This window comes from Ooceraea biroi, chromosome 4 (assembly GCF_003672135.1).
Source record: "Ooceraea biroi isolate clonal line C1 chromosome 4, Obir_v5.4, whole genome shotgun sequence".
Lineage (NCBI taxonomy): Eukaryota > Metazoa > Arthropoda > Insecta > Hymenoptera > Formicidae > Ooceraea > Ooceraea biroi.
Window position 1 is genome coordinate 16441577 of NC_039509.1, and position 22926 is coordinate 16464502.

The 22926-nt window shown below is 44.1% G+C and overlaps 5 protein-coding genes across 10 annotated transcripts; 4 read left to right on the top strand and 1 right to left on the bottom strand.

Moving 5' to 3' along the window:
• Positions 1–56: 56 nt before the first annotated feature.
• LOC105285237 (zinc finger protein 431) lies at positions 57–2936 on the top strand. Of its 2 annotated transcripts, none has more exons than XM_011349341.3 (3): positions 57–166; positions 483–765; positions 835–2936. In XM_011349341.3, exons 2-3 carry the CDS (start codon positions 502–504, stop codon positions 2743–2745), a joined length of 2175 nt encoding a protein of 724 aa, XP_011347643.2. In that variant the 5' UTR covers positions 57–166; positions 483–501; the 3' UTR covers positions 2746–2936. The 2 variants fall into 2 exon arrangements, with proteins under 2 accessions (XP_011347643.2, XP_011347649.2); XM_011349347.3 differs by having other exon boundaries at positions 68–166; positions 493–765; positions 835–2745.
• Positions 2937–3184: 248 nt separating this feature from the next.
• On the top strand, positions 3185–9244 carry LOC105285219 (aftiphilin). 2 transcript variants are annotated; one of them, XM_011349311.3, is made up of 8 exons: positions 3186–3341; positions 3835–3951; positions 4085–5949; positions 6106–6318; positions 6394–6540; positions 6643–6703; positions 6910–7038; positions 7249–9244. In XM_011349311.3, the coding sequence occupies exons 2-8, from the start codon at positions 3849–3851 to the stop codon at positions 7749–7751; spliced, it is 3021 nt and encodes a 1006-aa protein (XP_011347613.1). In that variant the 5' UTR covers positions 3186–3341; positions 3835–3848; the 3' UTR covers positions 7752–9244. The 2 variants fall into 2 exon arrangements, with proteins under 2 accessions (XP_011347622.1, XP_011347613.1); XM_011349320.3 differs by lacking the exon at positions 6910–7038 and having other exon boundaries at positions 3185–3341.
• LOC105285207 (DNA repair protein XRCC4) lies at positions 9140–12169 on the bottom strand. 3 transcript variants are annotated; one of them, XM_011349280.2, is made up of 3 exons: positions 11892–12169; positions 10606–10751; positions 9140–10384 (listed from the first exon to the last, which is right to left on the bottom strand). In XM_011349280.2, exons 1-3 carry the CDS (start codon positions 12028–12030, stop codon positions 9641–9643), a joined length of 1029 nt encoding a protein of 342 aa, XP_011347582.1. In that variant the 5' UTR covers positions 12031–12169; the 3' UTR covers positions 9140–9640. The 3 variants fall into 3 exon arrangements, with proteins under 3 accessions (XP_011347582.1, XP_011347597.1, XP_011347589.1); XM_011349295.2 differs by lacking the exon at positions 11892–12169 and adding an exon at positions 11317–11650; XM_011349287.3 differs by lacking the exon at positions 11892–12169 and adding an exon at positions 10829–11650.
• A 747-nt stretch (positions 12170–12916) lies between these two features.
• LOC105285199 (THAP domain-containing protein 4) lies at positions 12917–13819 on the top strand. Its single transcript, XM_020033561.2, has 2 exons — positions 12917–13465; positions 13525–13819. Exons 1-2 carry the CDS (start codon positions 13070–13072, stop codon positions 13639–13641), a joined length of 513 nt encoding a protein of 170 aa, XP_019889120.1. The 5' UTR covers positions 12917–13069; the 3' UTR covers positions 13642–13819.
• Positions 13820–15055: 1236 nt separating this feature from the next.
• Positions 15056–21520, top strand: LOC105285250. Of its 2 annotated transcripts, XM_011349359.3 has the most exons (4): positions 15056–15936; positions 16007–16069; positions 17952–18114; positions 18463–21520. In XM_011349359.3, exons 1-4 carry the CDS (start codon positions 15854–15856, stop codon positions 21295–21297), a joined length of 3144 nt encoding a protein of 1047 aa, XP_011347661.1. In that variant the 5' UTR covers positions 15056–15853; the 3' UTR covers positions 21298–21520. The 2 variants fall into 2 exon arrangements, with proteins under 2 accessions (XP_011347661.1, XP_011347670.1); XM_011349368.3 differs by lacking the exons at positions 15056–15936; positions 16007–16069 and adding an exon at positions 17605–17682.
• Positions 21521–22926: the final 1406 nt, after the last annotated feature.

Below are 22926 nucleotides of genomic sequence, written 5' to 3' on the forward strand. Positions count from 1 at the left end.
AATTGGAAGCAGCAAAGAGATGACCAATTGTTTTTAGTTACCTAGCCAATCTGTTTACTTATCATTGAAGAAGCTGAATCGTGGTAGCAACAGAAATCTCTGTTTCAAGAATATTGAGTTTGCCATGAAAGAATATTCGAACATTTGCATTCTTTTCAAGGAAAAGGTAATCTACTCCATTTTTCCATAACGATATTTCAAGTATTTCTTAGGTACATACAGTGTGTATGTGTTAAATTAATCTAACATGTCCGCACACACATGCGCATTCTAATTCAGTTATTTTATCAACAATTCAAACGTATAATATTAATAAAAATGACAAAAATTTTATTTAAAAGAATTGATTCGTCTTGTAAAAACTAATAATTTATAAAAACAGGTTAATTGATGAAATTGAATTTGTATATTTTTTAACGTTATTTTACTTTTGATAAAAATTGAATAAAGAGTCAAAAATAAATAAATAATTGTATTTTAAGTAATTTGCAGCAGTAAAGCATGTTGAAAGCAGACTCCATTAGTACACTGAGTGATCGTGAAGATAATATTGATGATCTGGATGGCTCTCTCCTATGGTCCCAAGAAGAGGCACTCTCCACCAGTGAAATATTGGAATTACCCATTCAAGATCAAAGAGATAATAGTTTAGCGGTTTTTTGTCGATTATGCGCTGGTCGAACCAATAACCCCGTATACATTTATTCTGAACTGGGAGAATCGATGAAACTGGCGCATAAAATGAATACATGTTTAAGCATTAAGGTATAAATAAAATTTTATTAAGTTAGCAATACATATGTTTAAATATGTGTATCTTATAATTTATTGCAGATTAGAAAAACGGATCCGTTACCAAAGCAGCTTTGCCTGACTTGCGTTGAGAAGATAAACTGGTGCGACGAGTTTGACACGCAATGTATCAAAGCAGAGGAAACCCTGTTGGCAACGCTAAAGAACAGACAATCCTTCAACTTCTCCCATCATGAAAGTCAAGTCTCATCCGATCGGCAGACCTGTCCCTTGTGTACGGAGGGCTGCATGAACACGTGTGAGGACGCGTCTCAGGACGCGAAGATTGCGGAGTTATACGGGAGCGACGTGATTCTGGAAAGCAGCGACGAAGAAAATGTATTTAATAATGCGAGAGTCGACAAGGAGAGCGGAAATCGTTCGGTCATGTTGCAGTGTCTGGGAAACAGACAAAAGTACTTGAAATGCGGGGCGTGCATGAACCTCTATCACACCAAGGAGACCCTGGACGGCCACAAGTGCAAACCCAGCGTGCAGAGCACGACGAGGCCGTACAAGTGTCTCACGTGCGATGCGACGTTCACGTTCGAGGAACGGCTGAACTTCCACATGCAGTTCCACAAGGGCGCGAAAGCGCTGTACTGCGACGTCTGCAAGATAACGTTCGGTAAAGAGCTGAAGCTGTTCTATCACTACAAGAGATACCACTCGGGGGACATCAGCGTCTCGTGCTTGCAGTGCGGGAAACTGTTCGAGGACCAGGAGGCGTTGCGGGTGCACGTTTGCGCGGACGGTAAGAGTCGGCCGCACATCTGCGAGGTGTGCAACAAGGGCTTTTCCGACGGCTACACCCTGAAGCGTCACGTAGTGACGCACTTGCCCGAGAAACCGTACAAGTGCTCGCAGTGCTCGAAGAGCTTTACGCAGAAGTCGCGATTGAACAAGCACACCGTGAGCCACTGCATCGTCATCGAGAACAGCCAGACGGTGTGGAAGTGTGTCCAGTGTGGCGAGGCGTTCGTCTCCTGCGACGACGCCGATGCTCACTATAAGGTACACGAGGACAAGATCACGCTGATCGAGGAGCTGTCGACGTCGAAGCTGTACCACTGCGAGTTTTGCAACGGCCACTTCGCCGACGTGGACAACCTGAAGACGCACCAAGCTCTACACGTCGTCGAGAGACCGTACACGTGTAACACGTGCAAAACCGCTTACAAGTCCTTCGCCGAGGCCGTCCTGCACTGGAAGGAGCATCCGAGACTATTCAAAGTCCTCATCGTCTTCCTGTGCGACATCTGCAACAAGGACATGAAGGAATTATCCTTGCTGTACAAGCATAAGCGAAAGCGGCACAGCTACGCACCCAGGTCGTCCGAGGCGGGCAGCGCGAAGTACATCTGCGAGCTCTGCGGCAACGCGTTCGACAGCAGTGAACACATGCAGGACCACGGGCGAGACCAGTGCTCCAAGTTTCCCTGCGACATTTGCGGCAGTTTGCTGCCCACGGCGAACTCGCTTAACGCGCACGAGAGACGGCACAACGGACTGCGGCCGTACGTGTGCAACATCTGCGGCAAGAGTTACACTCAGTCGAGTCACATGTGGACCCACAAGAGATTCCACATGGGCGTAAAACCTTACGCGTGCCAGTACTGCGACCAGCGTTTCACGATCAAGCCGGACCTGGCGGACCACACGAGGAAGAAGCACACGAGGGAGAGGCCGTTCAAGTGCGACGTGTGCAACAAGGCTTTCCTCACCGGGTCCGTGTTCTATCAGCACAGGTTGATCCATCGGGGCGACCGTAGGTACAAGTGCCACTACTGCGAGAAGGCGTTCACCCGCACCGAGGCTTTGAATAATCACATCAAGATACATACCGGGGAGAAGCCGCACGCGTGCGACGTGTGCGGCAGATGCTTCCGGCAGAAAGGCGACATGCGGAAGCACAGACGTACCCAGCACGATTCCAAGCAAGACGCATCTTGAAAGCTGTGCACCTAGTGCAAAAAACGTTCCGTTACGCTTGCATTAATCTGCGACTTTAAGTAATTAATTATATGTACATAGCGATATATTTATGCAAACTGATATTACACTATACGCCAAATAATAAAAGTGCTCCGGAATATAATTTTATATCCCGTTATCACAAAGTAATATAAAATGGATCAAAAAAGTGCGGCGTGTAATAATTTGCGTCATTGGCGATAGGTTATAAAACGCGCAATTTTGGTTAATTATTTACTTGGCATTTTTATATCATTTTATAAAAGACGTAAAGACATCCTTGCGATGTCTTGGATTTTCGTGCCGCCCGCGGAGCGTTCGGGCGGCGACAGGTGCGCGCCGCGCTTACCGCGCATGCGCCGGCGCGCCGTCGCGGAACAGGTGATGTTACGTACCTGCGATGTCTCATGACCACCGTCATCGTGATCGTCGCGCACGGACGACCCAACGCACGGCCGTGATAATTACCGAGGCCGTCGCGCCCGTACACACGGCACACAACGCCATAATGATCGCCAGGATGACGAACGCGAGGTAGAGTTGTGCGAACGGCCGCTCCCGGGATCACGGGGCAGGTATGTACGAGGTGTACGCGGTGCGGAACCGAGGGAGCGGGAGTGGAAACGTCACTGTTGTTCCTTCCGTGTGCACGGTTGGGTACGCGTCAGCGCGGGTTATCGATGTGCGTCGTGAAACCTCCGCACGGCCTTCCGCGGACTTCGTTCCCGCCGCGAGAAATCCGTCCTGCGTCTACGCGACTTAACCTTATCGCTTATCGTTTGACATATGTAACGAGCGCACGCACGGAACGGAAAGGCGACGTGCAATTGTAAACAAAGACCGTGCGTTCCGAGAGGTAGCGAAGCGATGGTGATTTTTAAGCCGTTGTTAAGCCCCACTTGTTGGGGCTTACGTTAAAATTAAGGCTCGAGGATCGTGTTGTTTCCCGTTAGAGTGTAATGCGGTCGACGGCACAAGTAATTCGCTCGTCGCGTTTTTCGGAACTCTCCGATTTTTCGATTGATGTTTTGGAGAAGTTTGCAGCGAAGTTTGTTGATGTTTCCGCAGAATACGGAAGAATCATGGCTTTTCCGCCTTTAGTCAGCTCCACGCCTCCGCCCTTGGACAACTTCGGAGAGTCCGACGAGGACGAATTCGGAGACTTCACGGCCGGCGGAATAGATGGTATTTATATGCTTGACTCGATAGAGCTATTATGCCTTATTATGTCTTACGTAATAGCCGACAGTCGTTACCTTTCACAAACATTACAGCATGCAGCAGTTTTATCCTCTAATTGTTGCAATTATTGTCGCAGGCTTATCGGTTTCATCAGAATCCCCGCAGAAACTCATCACTCCGATACAAACACCAATAGCATCACAGAACGTATCTCCTAGGATAAACGGTGTTAGCGAGTCGCCAGTATTGGATAGTTGTCCGAAAAGAAGCGAAGCCTTGAAACGTAGCGCCATCGACGACCTGTTGATCGTCGAGAAGGCAGAAGAGGGCAACGTGAGCCGCATCAGATTGAAAGATAATAGAACAGACAACAGTAGTGTATTGGAGAATAACATTGAGAACGCTAGTGTAACAGAACGCAGTGTATTAGATTCACCTAGGACCGGCGAGCCGCGTAATGTCGAGATTAGCGATAGCGTCGATCACGTTTGTACTCAGAATGTTTTAGCTAAGGAGGATCTTGTTGATACGGATGTAATTAGTAGCAACAATAGTAGTTTAGCCGATAGTGTAAAGACGGTCAGTGAGCAGGAGGGGACGTCGAACGACGAGGTGGAGCCAGCGAGCCTGGACTTGGACGACCCCGCGAGCACGCCGGACATCCTGCAGCAACTCGACGACGATTTTTATAATTACGAACAGTTCAAGGATCCTAACGAGTGTGACAATGTGGTTTGTGATACGGAAACGGATGCAACGGTCCTGCAGACGGACTACTTAAGCGACAGCAAGCCTAATTCCGTGGACGCGGAATGCGACGTGACGGACGAGGAGCGGCAGATTTACACGTCATACGGCAAAAGCGATAGCTGCGTCGACGTTGTGAACGATACATCCGGCTTCATTCACGACGAAAGGACGATTTCCGATTTTGTTAGCCCCGAGAAACTGCACAGCACCGAGGTTTTCGGTGCGCCGGACTGCGAATTCAGTATTCAATCGAAATATATAGAAATGTACGACGTGATATCTAACGAGGCGAGTAACGAGAAATCGAGTAACGCCTTGCGCGATTCGTTCAGCTTTGACTTTACCTTCGACGATGCTGACGTGAGAGTGGAATCAAATCTAGATACGTCCGTACACAGGAGCGAGGACAGCTACTTGGAAGAATCCAGCATGCGAAACGACGCAAGTACTCTCCCCAATCATTTCCGCAGTATAGCCGATGTAAAAAGTATCGTACAATCAAAAGAGAGCGAATACGTAGCCGTAGATACGCAGAATCAAATCGTCCAAGAGGCGGATACGAATGGAGAGATCGAGGAGAGGGGAATTGATAACGAAGGAACGTGCGAGCGGCACATTCTCGAAAATGGCTTCGACGAGCACGATCTCGATAACTCCGACTTTACAGAATTTATGGAGCACAGAAATTCCGACGACGTGTCAGAGTTGACAAGTAGCTACGATCCGGTATCCATTAATAGTAAATGTGAAACAGTACAAATTCATGATTCACACGCATCATTTTCATCATCCGATACGACCTCTGTACAAAAGTTCTCGTCAATCGAAGGCGCTTCACTGCCATGTACCAATACATCCCACGACTGCTTAAAAGATAACGTTAATCTTACGAGTACCGCGAGCAAAGAATGTGCCACAAAATACAAAAGCGAGAATTCGGTAGTATACTTTAGCGACGGCGAGTTTTATGATTTCGATCTGCGTGATATCGAGCCAGTGGAAAACAACAGGATAGAAGAAAACAGTTATTCCGTATTCGACGCTGAGCAAGAGGAGGACGACGATTTTGGTGATTTTACTAACTTTTCGGGCACGACGACAGAGTGGAAGTTTGAGGATGTCAAGGAACCGAAGGTATCCGGGGACGACGATGATTTCGGGGACTTTAGCAATTTCGAAACGTCAATGGGTGTAGTAGAGACACAGCAGTTTAGTTTGAGAGAATCTATAAGTCGGATAGAGAACAAGAATGTGAGTCTAGGAATGTTTATAATATACAAATTAGATAGTCAGTAGTTTATTAGAAAAGCAATTATTCTTTTCTTGCTTTAGCTTAGATTGATTTTTAAATGAAGCATGAATGTAACGTGGTACAACGTAACGTAACGTCGAGCAAAATGATTCCAGGCCGCGAATAAGATAGAAGACATAATAACGAACATGTTTCCCGCGATTCCTGAGCAACGCGAGGTCGAATTAAAGACCTTAATAGACAAGGCGGACAAAGTCTGGCAAAATGTGAAGAGCGTGGAGGAAACCAATGCCCTGACCTATCAGTGGGCGAATAGTAGCAGCAACAACGTTCTCCTCAACGCTCTCGGCATCGATTCTCGAAACATCGTGAGTGCACGATATTTTAACTGCTGGATAATTTATTTATCGAAAGTATAATAATATGTATCACTGAAATTACAGTTGTTCGGCCCGAGGTGGAATCCAAACGTGCCAAGATTCGCTGCAAACCTTGGCTTCACCCCGTTGGAACCAATTAGAGCTACCGCTGAATCCCAGCAGTCCTCCGCGTCCAACGTCAGCAAGATGCAGGGCGCAGCTTGTTCGGACGTAAGTTGCAACTTTCTCTCGCGGTATATACATGTGTGAGTATAATCTGTACGATAATTGTGACGATGTATAATAATTGTGACAATTGTGACGTTACATTAGGAAGTCCCCGCCGCTCAATTTGATTGGAATAGCTCTGGCCTTGTAAACCCTCTAGATGCTAGTAAGTATTCATCGTAATTGCATGTTACGTGTGTGTGATGATAGTTACGAGATCACTTGTGGTTCACACTGAACGAAAGAAAATGCAACCTCACGTTTTGTTACAAGAGAGAAAATTGTGTCTGGGTGAAATATTTTGAGATTAAACGTGCCGAGAGTGTGCGTTTTGAATCTTCTTTGTAAACGTTGCGAACCATAACGATACAGGTGGTGGTGGGTTGTCCGCTCTTCTGCCTCTGGACTTGCTGTGTCCGTTTGATCCTCTACTAACACCTCACTGCTCCACACATTCCGAATCCTATCATCAGTCTTGCACATCGAGCTCCGTTTATTACTGTAAGTGCTCAAGCTGGTATGCCTTTCTTCATGCACACGCATATACATATCCATAATTCTTGCATTAAATAAGTGTTTTCATATTAATATATGTATAATTACATAACGTAGATTAGCTGCTTAATATAATGTAGACGTTCCTAATATTCTCGTAGTTATTGTTTTCATACTACCACCGTTTCTAAATTATCAATTTTTATTGCCGTACAGATTGCTCGGAGGCAGTTGCTCAAGAAGCAAGCAGTCAATCCATGAAATCGCAAAACTTATCCGATCTCAACGGTTCGCTGAAGCAACCAAAACTGTCTCAGGCTAAGATAATTGAGCCATTGCCGGGGCCCTGTACAGTGGAATGGAGGAAGAAACCCGAGCAAGATTTCGGGGCTAAGCAGAGAGGCAATTCGTCGCACAAGTCGCTGCGAAGCGCTCCACCGAACAGCAACAAGTCGATTTCAGCAAACAATAATGCCTCGAGGGTACACGAATATCACAGGAAGACGTCGATAGGTAAGAAAGAGAACGTGCAAGGTGGGGAGCACGTGGTGATGGACCGTTTCGGGCGGCCGATCAGCGTGCAAGCCGAGACGGTGAAGGTCCTGAATCAGTTACCAGACCTGTCGTTCCTGAATGCGCGAACTCTGCTGTTCAATCGCGAACAGCGGCAGATCGTGCCGGATCTGGGCGCGATGATAAATCGGAAGATGCCCGGCTGAGTAACATCGGTCTGAATGCGAGTTTGAAAGGGCAACGCGAGAGGCGCCTCCTTTTAGAGAACCTGTTGCGAGCTGGACGTTTTCTAATGCAACCCACACAATCAAAAACGTACTTCTGCCTACCTTTCAAACCTGTGTTCAGACCAACCTCTGATCCAACCTCGGCTCTTCCACATCAGAGATGGACAACAAGAAGGGAGAAGCGTGTGTTACGCAAGATACCTACTATTAAATCTATTCTCGCTTGCTGGCACCGAGCAATGTACTATTACGACATTCCGAACCATCATTGTTTTGTGATTCTTCGTAGCGCTATTACTGTTATTGATCCTTTGAAAGAAGTATTTACTTTGTTGCGCGGTACGTGATAATTTAATGTTACACTTACCGTTTCCCGCGAGACTCACGTCGCGTAAGTTTATATTCTGTTAGCTCAACGGTCGCGTAGTCTTCATTGCAGAAGAACGGTAGTTCCGCGTCCATTACATTAGATAGATTTAAGAACTCGTATTCGGCCATGTTCTAGTCTACGTGCGGTTTTCACTGATAAGTTTTATAATATAATTAGGAGATTCGTTTCGGGTGTATACTCCCTCGATGATGTTTGCGGGCGATTGAACAGTTTTACAAGTATATCCGTTAAATTCGAAATTTCTCTTACCAACGTTCTGGGACTACTCTTAGACGAGCAGATTCGACTATTGAAACGCGAAATATTATCTACACTTCATACGACGTTCGTCTGTTCCAACTTGAAGCAATCGTACATACGAGTATATTTCCAATCGCATAGACGAGAGAACACACTTAACCGTTCGAAGTAAAAACTATATGCTAATCATATGGTAAGTCAATTACATCGTAGATTGACGAGAGAGAAGATTGATATTCACAATGAAACCGCCGAGTGATGTCAAGTGTATCAAACTCGCTTGATGCTTTATTGCACATTTTCGATTTCTACTGTGAAACGTGATGTACTTAATTAATGTAAATCTTGGCATTTGCATATTGATGATTAGATCATTTATTATGAGATATACGATAAACATTACCATTATCGAGTTCGTTATTTATTAATGATAATATTGTAATATATATTTTATGTAAAATATTTTGTGGATAATATTAACACATAGGCAATCTTTGACGACCGAATTGTTGTTTGTTACTTCACTTTTTATCATTTATCATCCACGAAGTTGCTTCTCGCGATTTTCAAGACCATCAATCTTTTCCCCGGACTCTCGAGTGCAATCTGTTGTATAGAAAATATTTTAATCATTGAAGAATCCGATATCTCTAAATTTGTGTCTAAATATAAAAAAAGATTTCAAGACGCTCGAAGTAAATTATGGTAACCAGTCATAATTCTTTTGATTAAAATATTTTTAAGAAAATTATTTATTATTTGTTATCATGCATTCGATTACACACGTTTTGTAAAATATATTCTCAATCAATGTGTAAATATATTAATTCATTATGTTAAAACAATCGTAGTTGCAATATTTACAATCACGTACTTATATAAAATATATCTGACTCTACAACTAAAACGCTATTGCTATCATATGCATACAATGCAATCAAAACTTTTTATGTAACATAGTATCAGGCTATTATTGTATAATATAATAAATTTCTTTCTTTGACATATTAAATACTTTCTCGTCAAAACGTTAGACTAGATCATTCGATTTGGACATATACTGATTTATGTACATATCAAACGTATGTACATTTACGATTATTACAATATTGCAAATATAGAAATTTTGTAAGTACGATTCGATGAATAACGATTATTTGTTCTTTCCACGTATTTAAATCGCATCATTTCATCCTTTAAGGAAAGAGATATAATTGATGTGATGCATCGACTTATATCATTGGGAAAACAAATCCTCCTCGGATTCTTCTTCAGGGGTATTGGGCAACTGTTTAGGCTGTATCGTATGACGTGCATCCGTACTGCGTAAGACTCGTTCGTCTTTGCTGGTCGAAGGCTCGGGGCTCGTACTGTCGCTGGAGAAGGAATTTGTACGTCTCTTGAAGTTTCTCTTGCTGCTTTTTGGCTCAGTTTTCTGCTCGTTCTTGCGTTTTTTCGTATCACACGTTTTCTTGCTCCCGCCGTTTGATCCCTCGCTCTCGTCATCCGTAGTCTCGTCGTACGCTGACTTCGTCACCTGTTTGTTACCGTCTATGATCTTCTGAAGCTCCCTGATTCTTTCCTTTTTTGTGTTCAAGAGTAAAAGAAACTTTCCATAAAGATCCTTCTCCATTTTATTCTTCATGTCGATCATTGTTTCTACATCCGTTATTAGCTTGCCGTTGGTCTTGTTTAGGCATTCGTTCTCCTTCTCCAATGTCACTATCCGTTCCTGACAGTCTTGGTAACGCTCCAATAGCTCTTTTAGAGTATCAGACACGATTAACACGTTCGAAAGCGGATGCACTGTGATTTCACCGCGAGTGAGGATATTTTGCTGTTTCCACGTAAACGTGTCATCTTGGAGGAAGAACTGTATGTCTGTGTTCTTACCAGAAAAGGCTTGCTTGGTTTTCTCCAAGTAAGTCTCAAGTGGCTCTTCCAGCTGCTCCAGAAAGTAACTGGCGCTCTCGGTGTGCATCTGAAAAATTAAAGTAAATAAATTAAAATAAATTAAATTAATAAATCTATAACAAACTAGATAACAGAGACAACAGTCGGAGAGAACATTTCACAAAGTAAAAAGATTAATGAGAAGAATTAATTAATAAAATATTAAAAGGTAAAAGGTCTTTTTTCACTATATGTTCCTCATAAATAAATTTGCGTAAATAAATAACAAAATAATTGATTATTGCGTACCTCACCCTTAAGTGGCACCGTGCATGATCTTAACAGTATTATCTTGAAGTACGTATCCTCCCACTCTACGTATAAAGTGAATTGACCGTTGTCCACTTGATTCACGAGCTGACTTACGCTCACGTTAATCATGTCGTTCAAAAACTCTGGAAAGATGTAAAACACGTAACGAGAAAACTATGAAGAGCGTTCAGCGGCGTACGATCATCCGATGCATGCTTACTCAATTAATTAAATTATGAAAATATAAAAGACTGTGATTGAAGTTAGACATTTCAATGCACACAGACGGATTCTATCGACTAAAAGCAAATAGTCGATTTCAGGGTGATTAAAAAAATGAGAATGTGCAGGAGCACATTATAGGTTACCGAACATGTCATAACATGTTATCAGATAAATGACTCCACAATGCCGCGCATGCGTATTGTCGTCAAACTCGCATTTCTGTTATCAAAATTTTTGTCTCAAGTCTGAGGAATAAAATAGCATTCGGGAAATCAAGGCTCTCAAGTAATTGCGCTTAACTGCAATTTTTCAACTTTTGTTAACCATATTAATATTCTTTATAGACAAAAAACGCAACTTTGCGAAAAAGTAGAAAGTTATTAAACTTCTCTTTGCCGCCAATTTCCGCGTGAACAATCGTTGAAAGAATCACTTGACGATAATCAAGAAAATCGCAACATCGTAAAGGAAGATAGTGTTTACCATTTGTTATCGTTATGAAAGCCACTGAAGGCCAAATGGAATAAAAACCGGTAGTAACAGACGTGCTCAGAGTCGGGATGGTGCAGTTTCACGCATCAACAGTCTCGAAAACACTGTGGGTGTTATTTCAAAATTTACCGACGTATATTGCGTGCCTGACGTAATCTATTAGAAAAACAAGTAAAATTAAATCGCACATGTTTTACGGAGCGTGAAGTCGCGTGTCAAGGAAAGAATCCCAATTTGAGCATAACTTTTGTTTATGGTGTCAGTTACATGGTGTACAAAACAGCGTAATACGTTTGTTTGACAAGGTAAGAGACATAGCTTGTCGTAGCCACGTCGGAAACTTAATTTTATGCTAATTGTTAATTTCATATTGCGTCCGCCCTTGTTAATTGCGTTTACACGATTTACAGGTTATACTGCGAAGCGGACAGCAGCGTACTGCGATTCACAATTCTCAGCTAAACTTAGAAGAACAGCGCAGCTGGACTTATTTGTCATTGGTCTGGCATAATTACGTCGATACATCTGAGATTACGTAAAACGGATTGCAATCATGAAACGTTTACCACTGCACAAGACGCTGGAATCGTTGGCTTGGCTGGAGGGAACGTGGAGGATGGAGAACGATGGACACGGCAAGTATCCGACCATGGAGGACTTCAAGTACCGCGAGGAGATCAACTTTACGTCCATAGGACAGCCCATGTTTAATTATACCGCGCAAAGTTGGCACCCAGAGGCGAAAAGGCCGATGCACCGGGAGACGGGGTTCCTGAAAGTGATTCCGGGTACCAACAAGGTGTCGCTCATCCTGGCGCACAATTTCGGCCTGACGACCATCGAGCAGGGCGAGGTGATTGACAAAACGATTAACTTGAACAGCGTTAGCATGCAAAGGATAGAAGGGGTGAAGCCACCCGCTGTGACTCAGGTGCGTTTGAATCTTGTCGCTGTTCTGTCATTTAATACGTAATTTTAGTTTTACGGAAATTGTGTTTCTTTTTTTCACGGCTCTAGATGCGCAGGGAGTTCAAACTCAACGGTAATTGCTTGGAGCATGCGTTCTACATGGCAACATCGAATACCCCCGAGCTGACTGAACATTTGCGGGCGAAATATGTAAAAGTGGAAGCGTGAAAAGGCCCAAAGAGAAGGCGAAGGTCTCAACGGATTTTCGGATCAAGCCTCGCCATGTATTTTTGTAATTTAGTTATTGTAATTGTTCAAGTACCTATAAGCGCGTGAATAAAATTTTAGAGCAGCAGTGCACGCGTGCTGAGTCATGACCAGTCATCCGCTAATCGACTCTACTGGAGCAACATTATCTAACGCGCATATCGCGTGATGATACTATCAATTTGCAATCTACACGTGTTCATCGCAAATTCCACGGATATCGCCAGCAATATATATCATCAATTCATCAGCATTCATTACGTAACAGCTTAATGATACAAGATGCACGTGCATTTTTCTTCCATCGGCGGTCGCGACTTCCGTTCCGCGAGTGCCGAGTGTCTATGATGCTGCGGAATATTGCGCGCTAGTGTATTATATAGTAAAGCGGTAATGCGCGGTTTTTCTCACATCATGTACAAGATTCCAACGAGTATAAATACCGGATGTCTCGCGTGATGATCTCAGTATAAAGCGCAAATCGTAATCGAGTGCTCCAGGCGGAGGTACAAAGCAACACGATCGAGAGATCGTCGTCGTCGCCACTTAACAATTACAAGCTGCGAAGATGCACCTGAAGGTCCTACCGTTCCACAAAATGCTGCACGTGCTGGCGTGGTTGGAGGGCACGTGGATAACGGACGAGCCCGGAAACGGCACGTTTCCGCACAGCAAGGCCTTCACGTACTACGACCAGATCAACATCACGTCCATCGGCCAGCCGATGTACAACTACATCGCGCAGAGCTGGCATCCGGAGAGCGGGGTGCCGATGCATCGCGAGACCGGCTTCCTGCAGATTTTGCCGACATCCAACACCGTTATCCTGAGTCTCATCGATAATATAGGCCTGTTCACGGTCGAAGAGGGCGCGCTGTCGGACGACAACAAGAGCTTCGACATAAGGAGCTCCAACGTGCTGGCGACCAGCGCGTCGCCGGCGCCTTTCTCGTCAATGACGCAGGTACGATCTATTATAACAGAGAACAATTTGTTCAATTAACGATCGCCTTTCCCTCGCAGTCGCGTCGAGTGTACAAACTCGACGGTGATTATTTGGACTTGACTTTCTACATGGCGACGACCAAGACGCCCGAACTGACGGAACATCTACACGCAAGATATAAAAAGGTGACATGAGGGAGGTCCACGCGAAGGAAGACCGTGACGACACGAAGAGGCGATGCGAGATAGAATATTTTGTAGACATAAGCTGGCGTCTTTCATCCTTGTAACTCTGATCTGAGAATAAAGTATGAATAAAGTTCTCGAGATGCGTGACGCGCGATGTAGCGAATAAATATCGCATAGCAAGATGTATGTTGCTTATTAATGTACACGGTGTATGCATCGGTTGGTTCTCGTGTACCGCTACACGCCTCCTCCCGTTTCGCCCTATATATCGAGGTAAATCGGCTAAATGGAAGGTCGGAGGTCGGACGCGCGCGCAATGCCTGCTACGAGGAAATTCGCGGCTGGCACGCGATGTGACCGCGCGGAGAACTGCGCCACGGAACTACGTAAACCCTCAAACGTATCCTTTTCCGCGCGATCGATGGAATTTCGTTATACTTCATATTATTAACTGCAGTGATTTGGCTTCCATCGACCGCAACGCGTCCGCATTGCGATTTCTTATAATAATCGAAATATCGAACAGTCGCTTTTCTCCGGTCACGTGACTACCCAGATAGCCAAGTCTGCCGAAAGCAGATGATGCTAACTATCTGCTATCAACTATTGCCAGCCAAAAGACAACAAATTTGATACAGAAGTTGTTATTAACGATTAATTCGACAAATTGGTGCCAGAAATGTAACAGAGCTCGCTCACAAAATCTAAGAACGGATTGGCGGCAGAAACCGAGCAGAATCTGCAAACATGGCTCGAAGTCGGATTGTCGACAGAAACCGAGCAAGATTTGCGCACGCGGAATCTAACGGCAGATTGGCAGCAGAAACCGAGCAAGATCTGCGCGCGCGGAATCTAACAGCAGATTGGCAGCAGAAACCGAACAGGATCTGCAGCTCTTGACGGTATTCAAATTTACACGGCTATGAATATGTGTTCTCGCTCCGCACCGCTATGCGGTGCACACGTCGAGTTCTTACTCGATGTTAAGATTTAGCCTAACAGTTATATAAGTTAATATACGCGCCTTGGCATGATAATATTAATTTTTCTGAAAATTTTTGCACTTGCGGCACAGAGGCTCCCATGGACAACGTCCATGTAGTTCACGCACGCCACGAGCAATCTGAAGTTCGAAAGCAAAATTCGGACTTCAGATTAGAATAAATTAACAATAAGAGAGAGATTATGCAACGAACTGTCAGAAAGACACATCAAGCCAAATGTACTTTAATTTAACAAACAAACAAATGCGTTCTTTTAACAATTTATAGCGTGTTAAAAGTAAACACATGCTTTAATATATCGTAAATATGAATGGCCAAAAGCTGCAGATTCTGCTCGGTTTCTGCCGCCAATCTGCTGTCAGAGTCTGTTAGCAAGCTCTGCTGGCAGATCGCTATCCTAATGCGGACATAACGGATGCCAATTTGCTATCAACTTCTGCAGTAATCTGTTGCCAATCTGCTGGCAGACTGCACACATTTTGCTTACTGGGTATACGCGCGATTATATAACAATGAAATAGAATCTGACGTCGAGGATCCCGTCGAGAATATTACGAAAAAAATGTGAAATAATCCTCGAGAGATCTCGCTGAGAAACCACCGCGCGTCCGCGGCTTTTACGCCACGACGGAGCCTGAATTAAACGACCACCGCTTAATCGCGTGAATCGCCCGGCACAAAGGGGGTAGGGAGTGCAACACCTGCGTGTCTACCCGCCGGAATCGCCCCGATCCGGCGCGGCGTCCCGTATCGCGACAGTTGTCGGCTGCGTCGGCATGACGAAGGTTCGCTCCTTCGCACGACGCCTCGGAAATACGCAAATTGATCGGAATGACCCCGCGAGGCTCGTTCCCTCGTCGTCGTCGCCAGTTACCAGTCCGCTGCGCGGCAGACTCGCGTCCTCGTGACGCGCGCCACGAGCGATCGCGTTCGAATTTCCGTCGCGTAGAAACCCGCGAGTTCCGTCGAAATCGCGCCGCGGAATCCTCGATCCCGTGCAGTCCGCTTGTCTCCCGGACGGACGCTTCGAGTTGCTGTTGTCGACACGTCGCGTAGAGTTCGTTACGCGTAACTCCGTTCGCAAATCGCGCCACTTTGGTTAGGATTCGCGTCGCAGTCGCGCGCGAGTACGTTCGGAGCGCTATCGATCGAGCGCTTCGATTTCGAGTCTCGATGCTCTCGATCGCCCGCGGGCGATCTCTTTGACTGTTTGAATGGCGCGCAACATGGCACTGCTCTACGACGGCCACGATTACTACAAAAAGATGTTTGAGCTGCAGGAGAAGCTGCGGAAGAGGCAAGTACTCGGGAGAGATTCTCTTTTTGCGCGCAGTGGGGGATTGTTGATAACGTTACGAATTTCGCAGTGAGGAGGAGAGGATACGATTGGAGGAGCGATTCAACGTGCTGGTGCGAGAGTCTGGTACCAGGTGAGTGCAACTTTATTAATTCCGTATTTGTTGTTAGGAAATGATACGTGGTTTTGAAATATGAACATCTAGGAAGATATGGGGTCAAAAGCCTTCATAAACGTGACACGTGCTGCGATAAGATATCATTTGGTTTCATGAGGTATATATAGTGAGTTATATTTGAAGTTGGTTATATTTAAAATTTAAATTTTAAATAATATCATAACAATATAAGGTTGAATGACGGTAAACAATCTTTATTATTAATAATAATAATAATAACCAATAATTATATTAATTTACATAGTACCCAGGCAGCACATGTTAGCCTAATATATGTTTCTTAGACGTATCTAATGTTTAAGAAACATAAAGTACCATTTAAGAAACGGTTTAAATAGAAACCGTTTTAGACCTAAATTTTAAAAACCTATTTTTCACGTTTCCACAGAAACGAAAAATGTGTTTTATTCAATTGATTTGAAATTATATAATTAATATAGAAAAAATAGTAATTTCTACTTACTTTGCGAGTATTCATTATTTTTACATCATACGTTTCAATGTACTCGATTATGGAACAAGAGACAAAAATCAACACAAGTGTGTGTGATTCCCACCTCTGATTCACCAAGCGACCGATAGATGGCCAGGCCAGACGTGACGTTCTCGCAAGTAACATTTGTGTTATCACCTTGTAAATAACCATCCGGAAAACCGATCCAATACTCTTCTCTTCTTCTTTTCTTTTGAAACTTTTGAGATCACTGTTACTTGAAGTGATATTTCAAAAGAGTGAGATTCCACTACACGAAATTTAGAGAGTAATTTATAAAATATAAAAATGTAGTTTTTTAGAAAAATGTGACTTAACTCTGTCTATCCTTGAGGCACTGATATATAGAATTGATAAATATTTTTCTGATGGTTTCTGAAACGTTTCTCCTAACGTTTTTTCGTTGGACATTTTTCTCCTAAATAAACGTTTCAATGAAATGGTTATGAAACGTTACGGCAAAACGTTTATGAAACGGTTTTGAAACCAATGTGTGCTGCCTGGGTAATTTATATTTGTTACATGCGCATATGCTTTACTCATATATTTGCACATTACAATCTCATAATTAATAAAATCTGCTTCGTGCACAGTATTTTCACGTTCCCTTCAAAGCGAATCTGCCGGTCTCGAAATGCGGAAGCTCGCGAATTGTTCTATATTCTGCCTATACATTTTACGCAGCAGGAAGGATTCGCAGAAGAAACTATCCGATATCCTCGATGTCGATCCAGTGAGAACCCAGGTGGTTCCACGGAATGTCACGATCAATAATGCCACGAATATAATCCCATTCCCGCCGCCGATGTCGTAGTCGTCGTCCTTGTCCGATATATCTCCGCTATTGGGAGGATGTAAATTTTGCTCTCTCATTGTTTACGTGTCCTGATTCGTGTCTGGCTGAGACATCCGAGCACCTTCATCGATCGCAACATGACAGGAAAGTGCGCACATACAATTCAAGTCGCACCATAGCGTGTGCATCTCCGCTTTAAGGCGAACGCTATATCGGATGTATCATCCCCAAGACGAGGCGTTCCGCTTTACGAGACGTTCCCTCGACCATGCAGAGACTGTATTAACTCTTTTGTTCTTATACGGCCTATTTATACAATTCTTTTTCAAGAAAAAAGAGCATATGTATTTATGTATTTATTATATTTATTATATGTATTTATTATATTATGTATATATGTATATATGTATTTATTATATTTATCTAATAGTTATATACATTGTAAGTGTGAACGTGAAAAGAGAGAAAGGAAACGTGTATAACAAAAATCATCCTATTTCCGGAGCATTTGCGGAAAAATTTACCACTTGATAATTGTTTGCTTGCAGACATGAAGCTTGCATAAATCGGTTACGCATGAGATATATACATTACTTGGAGGAGCAACGCACGAGGGACGAGAGGAATCATAAGCTTCTCGCAGCATTGGATAGAGTAATGAGCAAGCTTGCGCTGATAAGCGCGAAAAAGGACAGGCTTAATGTTCTCCGAGTGAGTGCAATTTATGATTTTAATTGTGGATGTTTAAGGAAACTACTTAGCGGTACTATTTTTAATTACAGCAAAGTGTTATAATTGTTATTATGCATTGAAAGTCAAGCAGCAAATTCGAACAAAAGATTTTTTATTTATTTATAACAAAGTTTATTATTTGTAACAGAGTTTGTTTCACAATTATTATTATCGGACGTATAAATGTGAAAAATATCGAAGATTTGGATTATACACGTCCTGCCGTAACGTACAATTTTCCCACAACTATAATAAGATGCAATCGATTACGAGCAAACACAGACATTAGGCCTCCTTTAATGGACGAAAATCTTGGCTCTTTTCCAGAAGCAATACGAGGCTTACCTACTCCGCGTTTACGCCAATCGCCAACCGCCCAGTAGCGTCACCGGAGACAGCGGCATCGCCAGCCAGCATGAAAACAAATATCCGAGAAAAACCGTTATGGTGGAAACGAGGAACATCCCGTCGCCGCGAGCGCATCCGACGGCGCCTCCCCGCTCGAGCCAGCCAAGGTCTACATTCGCCAGCAAATTCCACGATCAGGTTCCCGTAGATGACGTTTCGCCAATTAATCACCCGATTTTGCCAACTGCGTCATCAGGTGCGGCCCCTGGCACTGATTATCATCAGGCGAGTGTCCTGTATGCGCCACAAGTTCACGCTTCAGCGGTCAGCCAATCGGGTGATCAATTCGTCCATCAGGCACCAGTGAGTCGCGCGCTTGATGCTCATCCATGTCCACAAATGACTTTTGAGGGAGGTGCCTTTCCGAGTGATCTCCGGAATGTTCCGAATCGCATTCCGGTTTCATCGATGCCGATGGCGGACCAGACTCAACCTGAATTTCCTGTTCACCCGGTCAACCAATTTTTCCGGGAGCACGTAGAATCGGGGCAGGCTGGTCTCTCGCCAACAGCGCGACTCCCCGCTGGCGATGCAACGCGGCACGCAGAAGGTGAATTTATTCCGCGACAATTCGATCTGCCGGCCTCGTTCCGGTATTACGACAGCGTGTTACCATCCGATCCGCAATCGCAGATGAGGAAGTACGATACGTTCGACGCCGCAGCTTCCATGAGGCCGAATTCGGTGATCGCAAAGTCGAGTAGCTACCGACTGAATCCGGACGCGAGTGCCGATCAGCTCGGTTCGCTGCCCGGATACATGGATTATATCCTGAGTCCGCGGAAGTCCGAGGATGGAGGATCCGTTCGTTCCCTCACCAGCGACGACGTGGACGATCTGATCAGACGCAATGAACGTCTGTTATGGAGAAACGCGGACGTCGCCAAGACGCGTCGATCGCCGATCATGTTAGGAGTAAATGACGCCGATTTGGACGAGAACGGCAGGACGACGGCGATCCTGGAGAACGAGCTGGATCGATACATCAGCAACATCCGCAGGCTACACCGGGAACACGGCGTACAGAGCTTGGAGGAGCTGGATCACGAACAAAACACCAGCGGCGATCTGCTGAACGTTACCCTATCGGAGGATGCCCTGGAGCTTCCGGCGGAGGACAGGAAGGACAAGAAAGAACGGATACCGGAGGAGATGAGCAAGATTCTTGCATTAGCTAACGATCTTGTTTCCAAGACCGCGGACGCGCAGGAAGTTGCGCGTTCAGCCGAAGACGGAATTAGATATCGCGATGTCGGACAAATTTCGAAGAACGAAATTAGAGAGGACAACGTTACGATACATTCGACGGGATTAGAACGGTCACGTGCAGATGCGGAGATCGCGAAAAGAAAGTCGGATGATAGGCATAATCTAACTGAGCCGCGAGAGCGCAATCGCGAAATCTCCGCTGCAAAGAAGAACGACGCAAAGGAGGAAATGGTCAGTTCTTCGAACGACAAATCACGGATCGACAATGATCGGGGGAATGCACCGCAAGAAAAACGGCCCGTTGTCGGGGAGGAAACAGACATCGAAGACTTGTTCGACGTCGCTGAACAATTGGCGCCGTGGGACCTCGCGAGTGTACAAAAGCAAGTTTTAGAATTACATTTGGATGATTCGGAGGGAGAAAAGAAAGCCGTGGAAGCAGCGGCGAATCAGAGCGACGAGGTTGCAAACAAATTGTACGATTCACCAGACTTCATCGGACACATTGACGCGGAGAACAGTGAAATGGAAGAACCCGTGTATCTCCCGCGAGATACGCTTCTTCGCTCGGAAGCGGAAACGAGAGATTCAGAAGAGTCCCATGAGAAACATGAGACGCGTGCTCGCATTGAAGAAGCTGAAGACATGCCTCCTGAAATTTACAGTCACCGTGAAGCTGATGAGCCAATTAAAACCGACGAACCGATTATTGTACCTCAGATAGAGGAGCAATTTAACGAACCGGATAAGGATGACAACCAAAAACGGGACAGCGACGAGACGATGGAGCCTCAAATCGAGGAGCGGGTTGTGCAACAAGAAGAATACAGTGCTCAAGAAGGATACATGGAAGACCCAAATCAAGCGCAACGATACGCGCAGCAGGATCCAAATCAACAATACAGTTACGACCCGAATATGACGTACGAGGGCGGGGCTGGTGACGAGGAGTACGAGAGGTACGCCGATCAAGGATACGCTCAGGAGAGTCAGCAGTACGTCGAGTACGTGGACGGGCAGTATGAGCAGTATCCCGAAGACCCCAATAGCCAGCAATACCAGCAGGATCCTAACGTGCAGTACCAACAGGATCCGAATCAGGCGTACGCTTATAATTACGATCCCAATCAAGGATACGAAGGCGATCCTAATCAGCAATACGATCCCAATCAAGGCTACGGAGATGATCCCAGTCAAATGTATGGCTACACCGAGCAAGCTTACGATCCCAATCAGGCGTACGGCGACGATGCAATGTATGAACAGGGATATCATGAAGAACAGCGCGAAGACAATGGTGTCGTGAACGCAGAGGGTCAGGAAGAGCCGCAACCGGGACCGCAAGAGATTTTGCAAAGTCCGCAGGTGGATTCTCAGTCGGAGCACAAGTCGGGTGAAGATGATAAACTGCGACAAACGGACGCTGCGAACGGCACGAATCAGTCGAAGAAGAAGGACGTGATCAAATCTCTGCTGGATTCTGATACAGACACGACAATCGAGAAGAACGTCTCGAACACCGAGAGTGATTTCGATTTTAATTAAAACGTGCCATGCGTGCTATTGTCAGATGGATATAAAATTTATCACAGATGAATGATAGACTACAGAAACGGGAGCCTGCGAGAAGAACAAGAAAGAATCGAATTTAGAATCGAGTTTGCAGACTTTGCTCTTTCAAATGGCGATTCTGACTTTGATTATACAGGGTGGCCCATTTTAATTTATACAGTCGATTTTTTAAAACACTAAAAGAGATACGAAAAAATGTTTCAGACAAACATGTCACGATTTCGAGGGGGACATAAGATGATACCATTGGTTTGACCTTGAATAGTCGTTCGAAAGTCACGCGAAGATCACCTTCAATTTCTTAAATTGAAACCCCAACTTTTTATTGCAGATTCTTATTCTCCATCGAAAAGTAAGTAACTTTTGTCTGAAACATTTTTCCGAAAAATGTCATCTTATGTCCTTAAAATGTCCTCAAAACTCATCTTGAAGATCATTTTAAGGACATAAGATGACATTTTTCGGAAAAATGTTTCAGACAAAAGTTGCATGTTTTCTCGCGTAGAATCCGAATCCGTAATAAAAAATACCATGTCTCATTAAAAAAAATTTCAGACCGGAAGTTAGAATTTCGATAAACAATGACCCGTCTAGTTGTATCCACATTCTCTGTCGTGTATGGAGATCAACGTTCGAACAGTGTATTGTCGAATATCGACAATGTCAAACGTGATTACGTAAATCGGTATTCGATCCTTAAAATGATCTTCAAGATGAGTTTTGAGGACATTTTAAGGACATAAAATGACATTTTTCGGAAAAATGTTTCAGACAAAACTTACTTTTCGATGGAGAATAAGAATCTGCAATAAAAAGTTGGGGTTTCAATTTAAGAAATTGAAGGTGATCTTCGCGTGACCTTCAAACGACTATTCAAGGTCAAGCCAATGGTATCATCTTATGTCCCCCTCGAAATCGTGACATGTCTGTCTGAAACATTTTTTCGTATCTCTTTTAGTTTTTTAAAAAATCGACTGTATAAATTAAAATGGGCCACCCTGTATATGAGCATTGAGAAGTGTTGATAAAGATTTAAGTGCAAATGAAGTAAACTGCAATCTTATTAGTAAGACTAATGAATGTATCGTAGAGGAAACGTTTGATTGGAATTTTCTTCATTGAAATTCGATATGAATTTCGTGGCCGATTTATTTCGAGGGAAATATCGCGGCGGGATAGTAAATTTAATTTTAATTAGAATTTTGATTAAAGCCATAATGAATGGCAAGTCATAATGAATGATGGAACGAATTAACTTTACTGAAGCGCGTTTCGCTTTTCATTCTCGGAGCTGCTGCCGGATACATTTGCATACGTGTAGGCATCTAGATTCTAGAATAAAACGAGGTGCTATTGAAAGCATGCATCATTTCGCGGACGCTTCATTATTTATTCTCGAACAGCTTGCAGCGGAATTGGAATAATTAGTCATGCACGTGTAATCCCACATTATAGTCACAAAAGCGTTCTTATTAAAACTAACATGCTTAACACGTGAGAGAAAATTTATAAAAATTATTAAAGAGAAAGTTATATATATATATATATATATATAGTTAAAATTATCAAGTTTGACAAAAAAGGAGAAAATAAAGTCTACAC

Coding starts and splice junctions, on each gene's coding strand:
- LOC105285237 (XM_011349341.3), top strand. CDS start 502: ATGTTGAAAGCAGACTCCATTAGTACACTGAGTGATCGTGAAGATAAT. Junction 766..834: donor ATACATGTTTAAGCATTAAG/GTATAAATAAAA, acceptor AATTTATTGCAG/ATTAGAAAAACGGATCCGTT.
- LOC105285219 (XM_011349311.3), top strand. CDS start 3,849: ATGGCTTTTCCGCCTTTAGTCAGCTCCACGCCTCCGCCCTTGGACAAC. Junction 3,952..4,084: donor CACGGCCGGCGGAATAGATG/GTATTTATATGC, acceptor TTATTGTCGCAG/GCTTATCGGTTTCATCAGAA. Junction 6,541..6,642: donor AGGGCGCAGCTTGTTCGGAC/GTAAGTTGCAAC, acceptor ACGTTACATTAG/GAAGTCCCCGCCGCTCAATT.
- LOC105285207 (XM_011349280.2), bottom strand. CDS start 12,030: ATGGGCTGTCCTATGGACGTAAAGTTGATCTCCTCGCGGTACTTGAAG. Junction 10,752..11,891: donor TTCCAGCGTCTTGTGCAGTG/GTAAACGTTTCA, acceptor ACATCTTTCCAG/AGTTTTTGAACGACATGATT. Junction 10,385..10,605: donor CGGTGCCACTTAAGGGTGAG/GTACGCAATAAT, acceptor TTAATTTTTCAG/ATGCACACCGAGAGCGCCAG.
- LOC105285199 (XM_020033561.2), top strand. CDS start 13,070: ATGCACCTGAAGGTCCTACCGTTCCACAAAATGCTGCACGTGCTGGCG. Junction 13,466..13,524: donor CTTTCTCGTCAATGACGCAG/GTACGATCTATT, acceptor TTTCCCTCGCAG/TCGCGTCGAGTGTACAAACT.
- LOC105285250 (XM_011349359.3), top strand. CDS start 15,854: ATGGCGCGCAACATGGCACTGCTCTACGACGGCCACGATTACTACAAA. Junction 15,937..16,006: donor CAGGAGAAGCTGCGGAAGAG/GCAAGTACTCGG, acceptor CGAATTTCGCAG/TGAGGAGGAGAGGATACGAT. Junction 18,115..18,462: donor ACAGGCTTAATGTTCTCCGA/GTGAGTGCAATT, acceptor GCTCTTTTCCAG/AAGCAATACGAGGCTTACCT.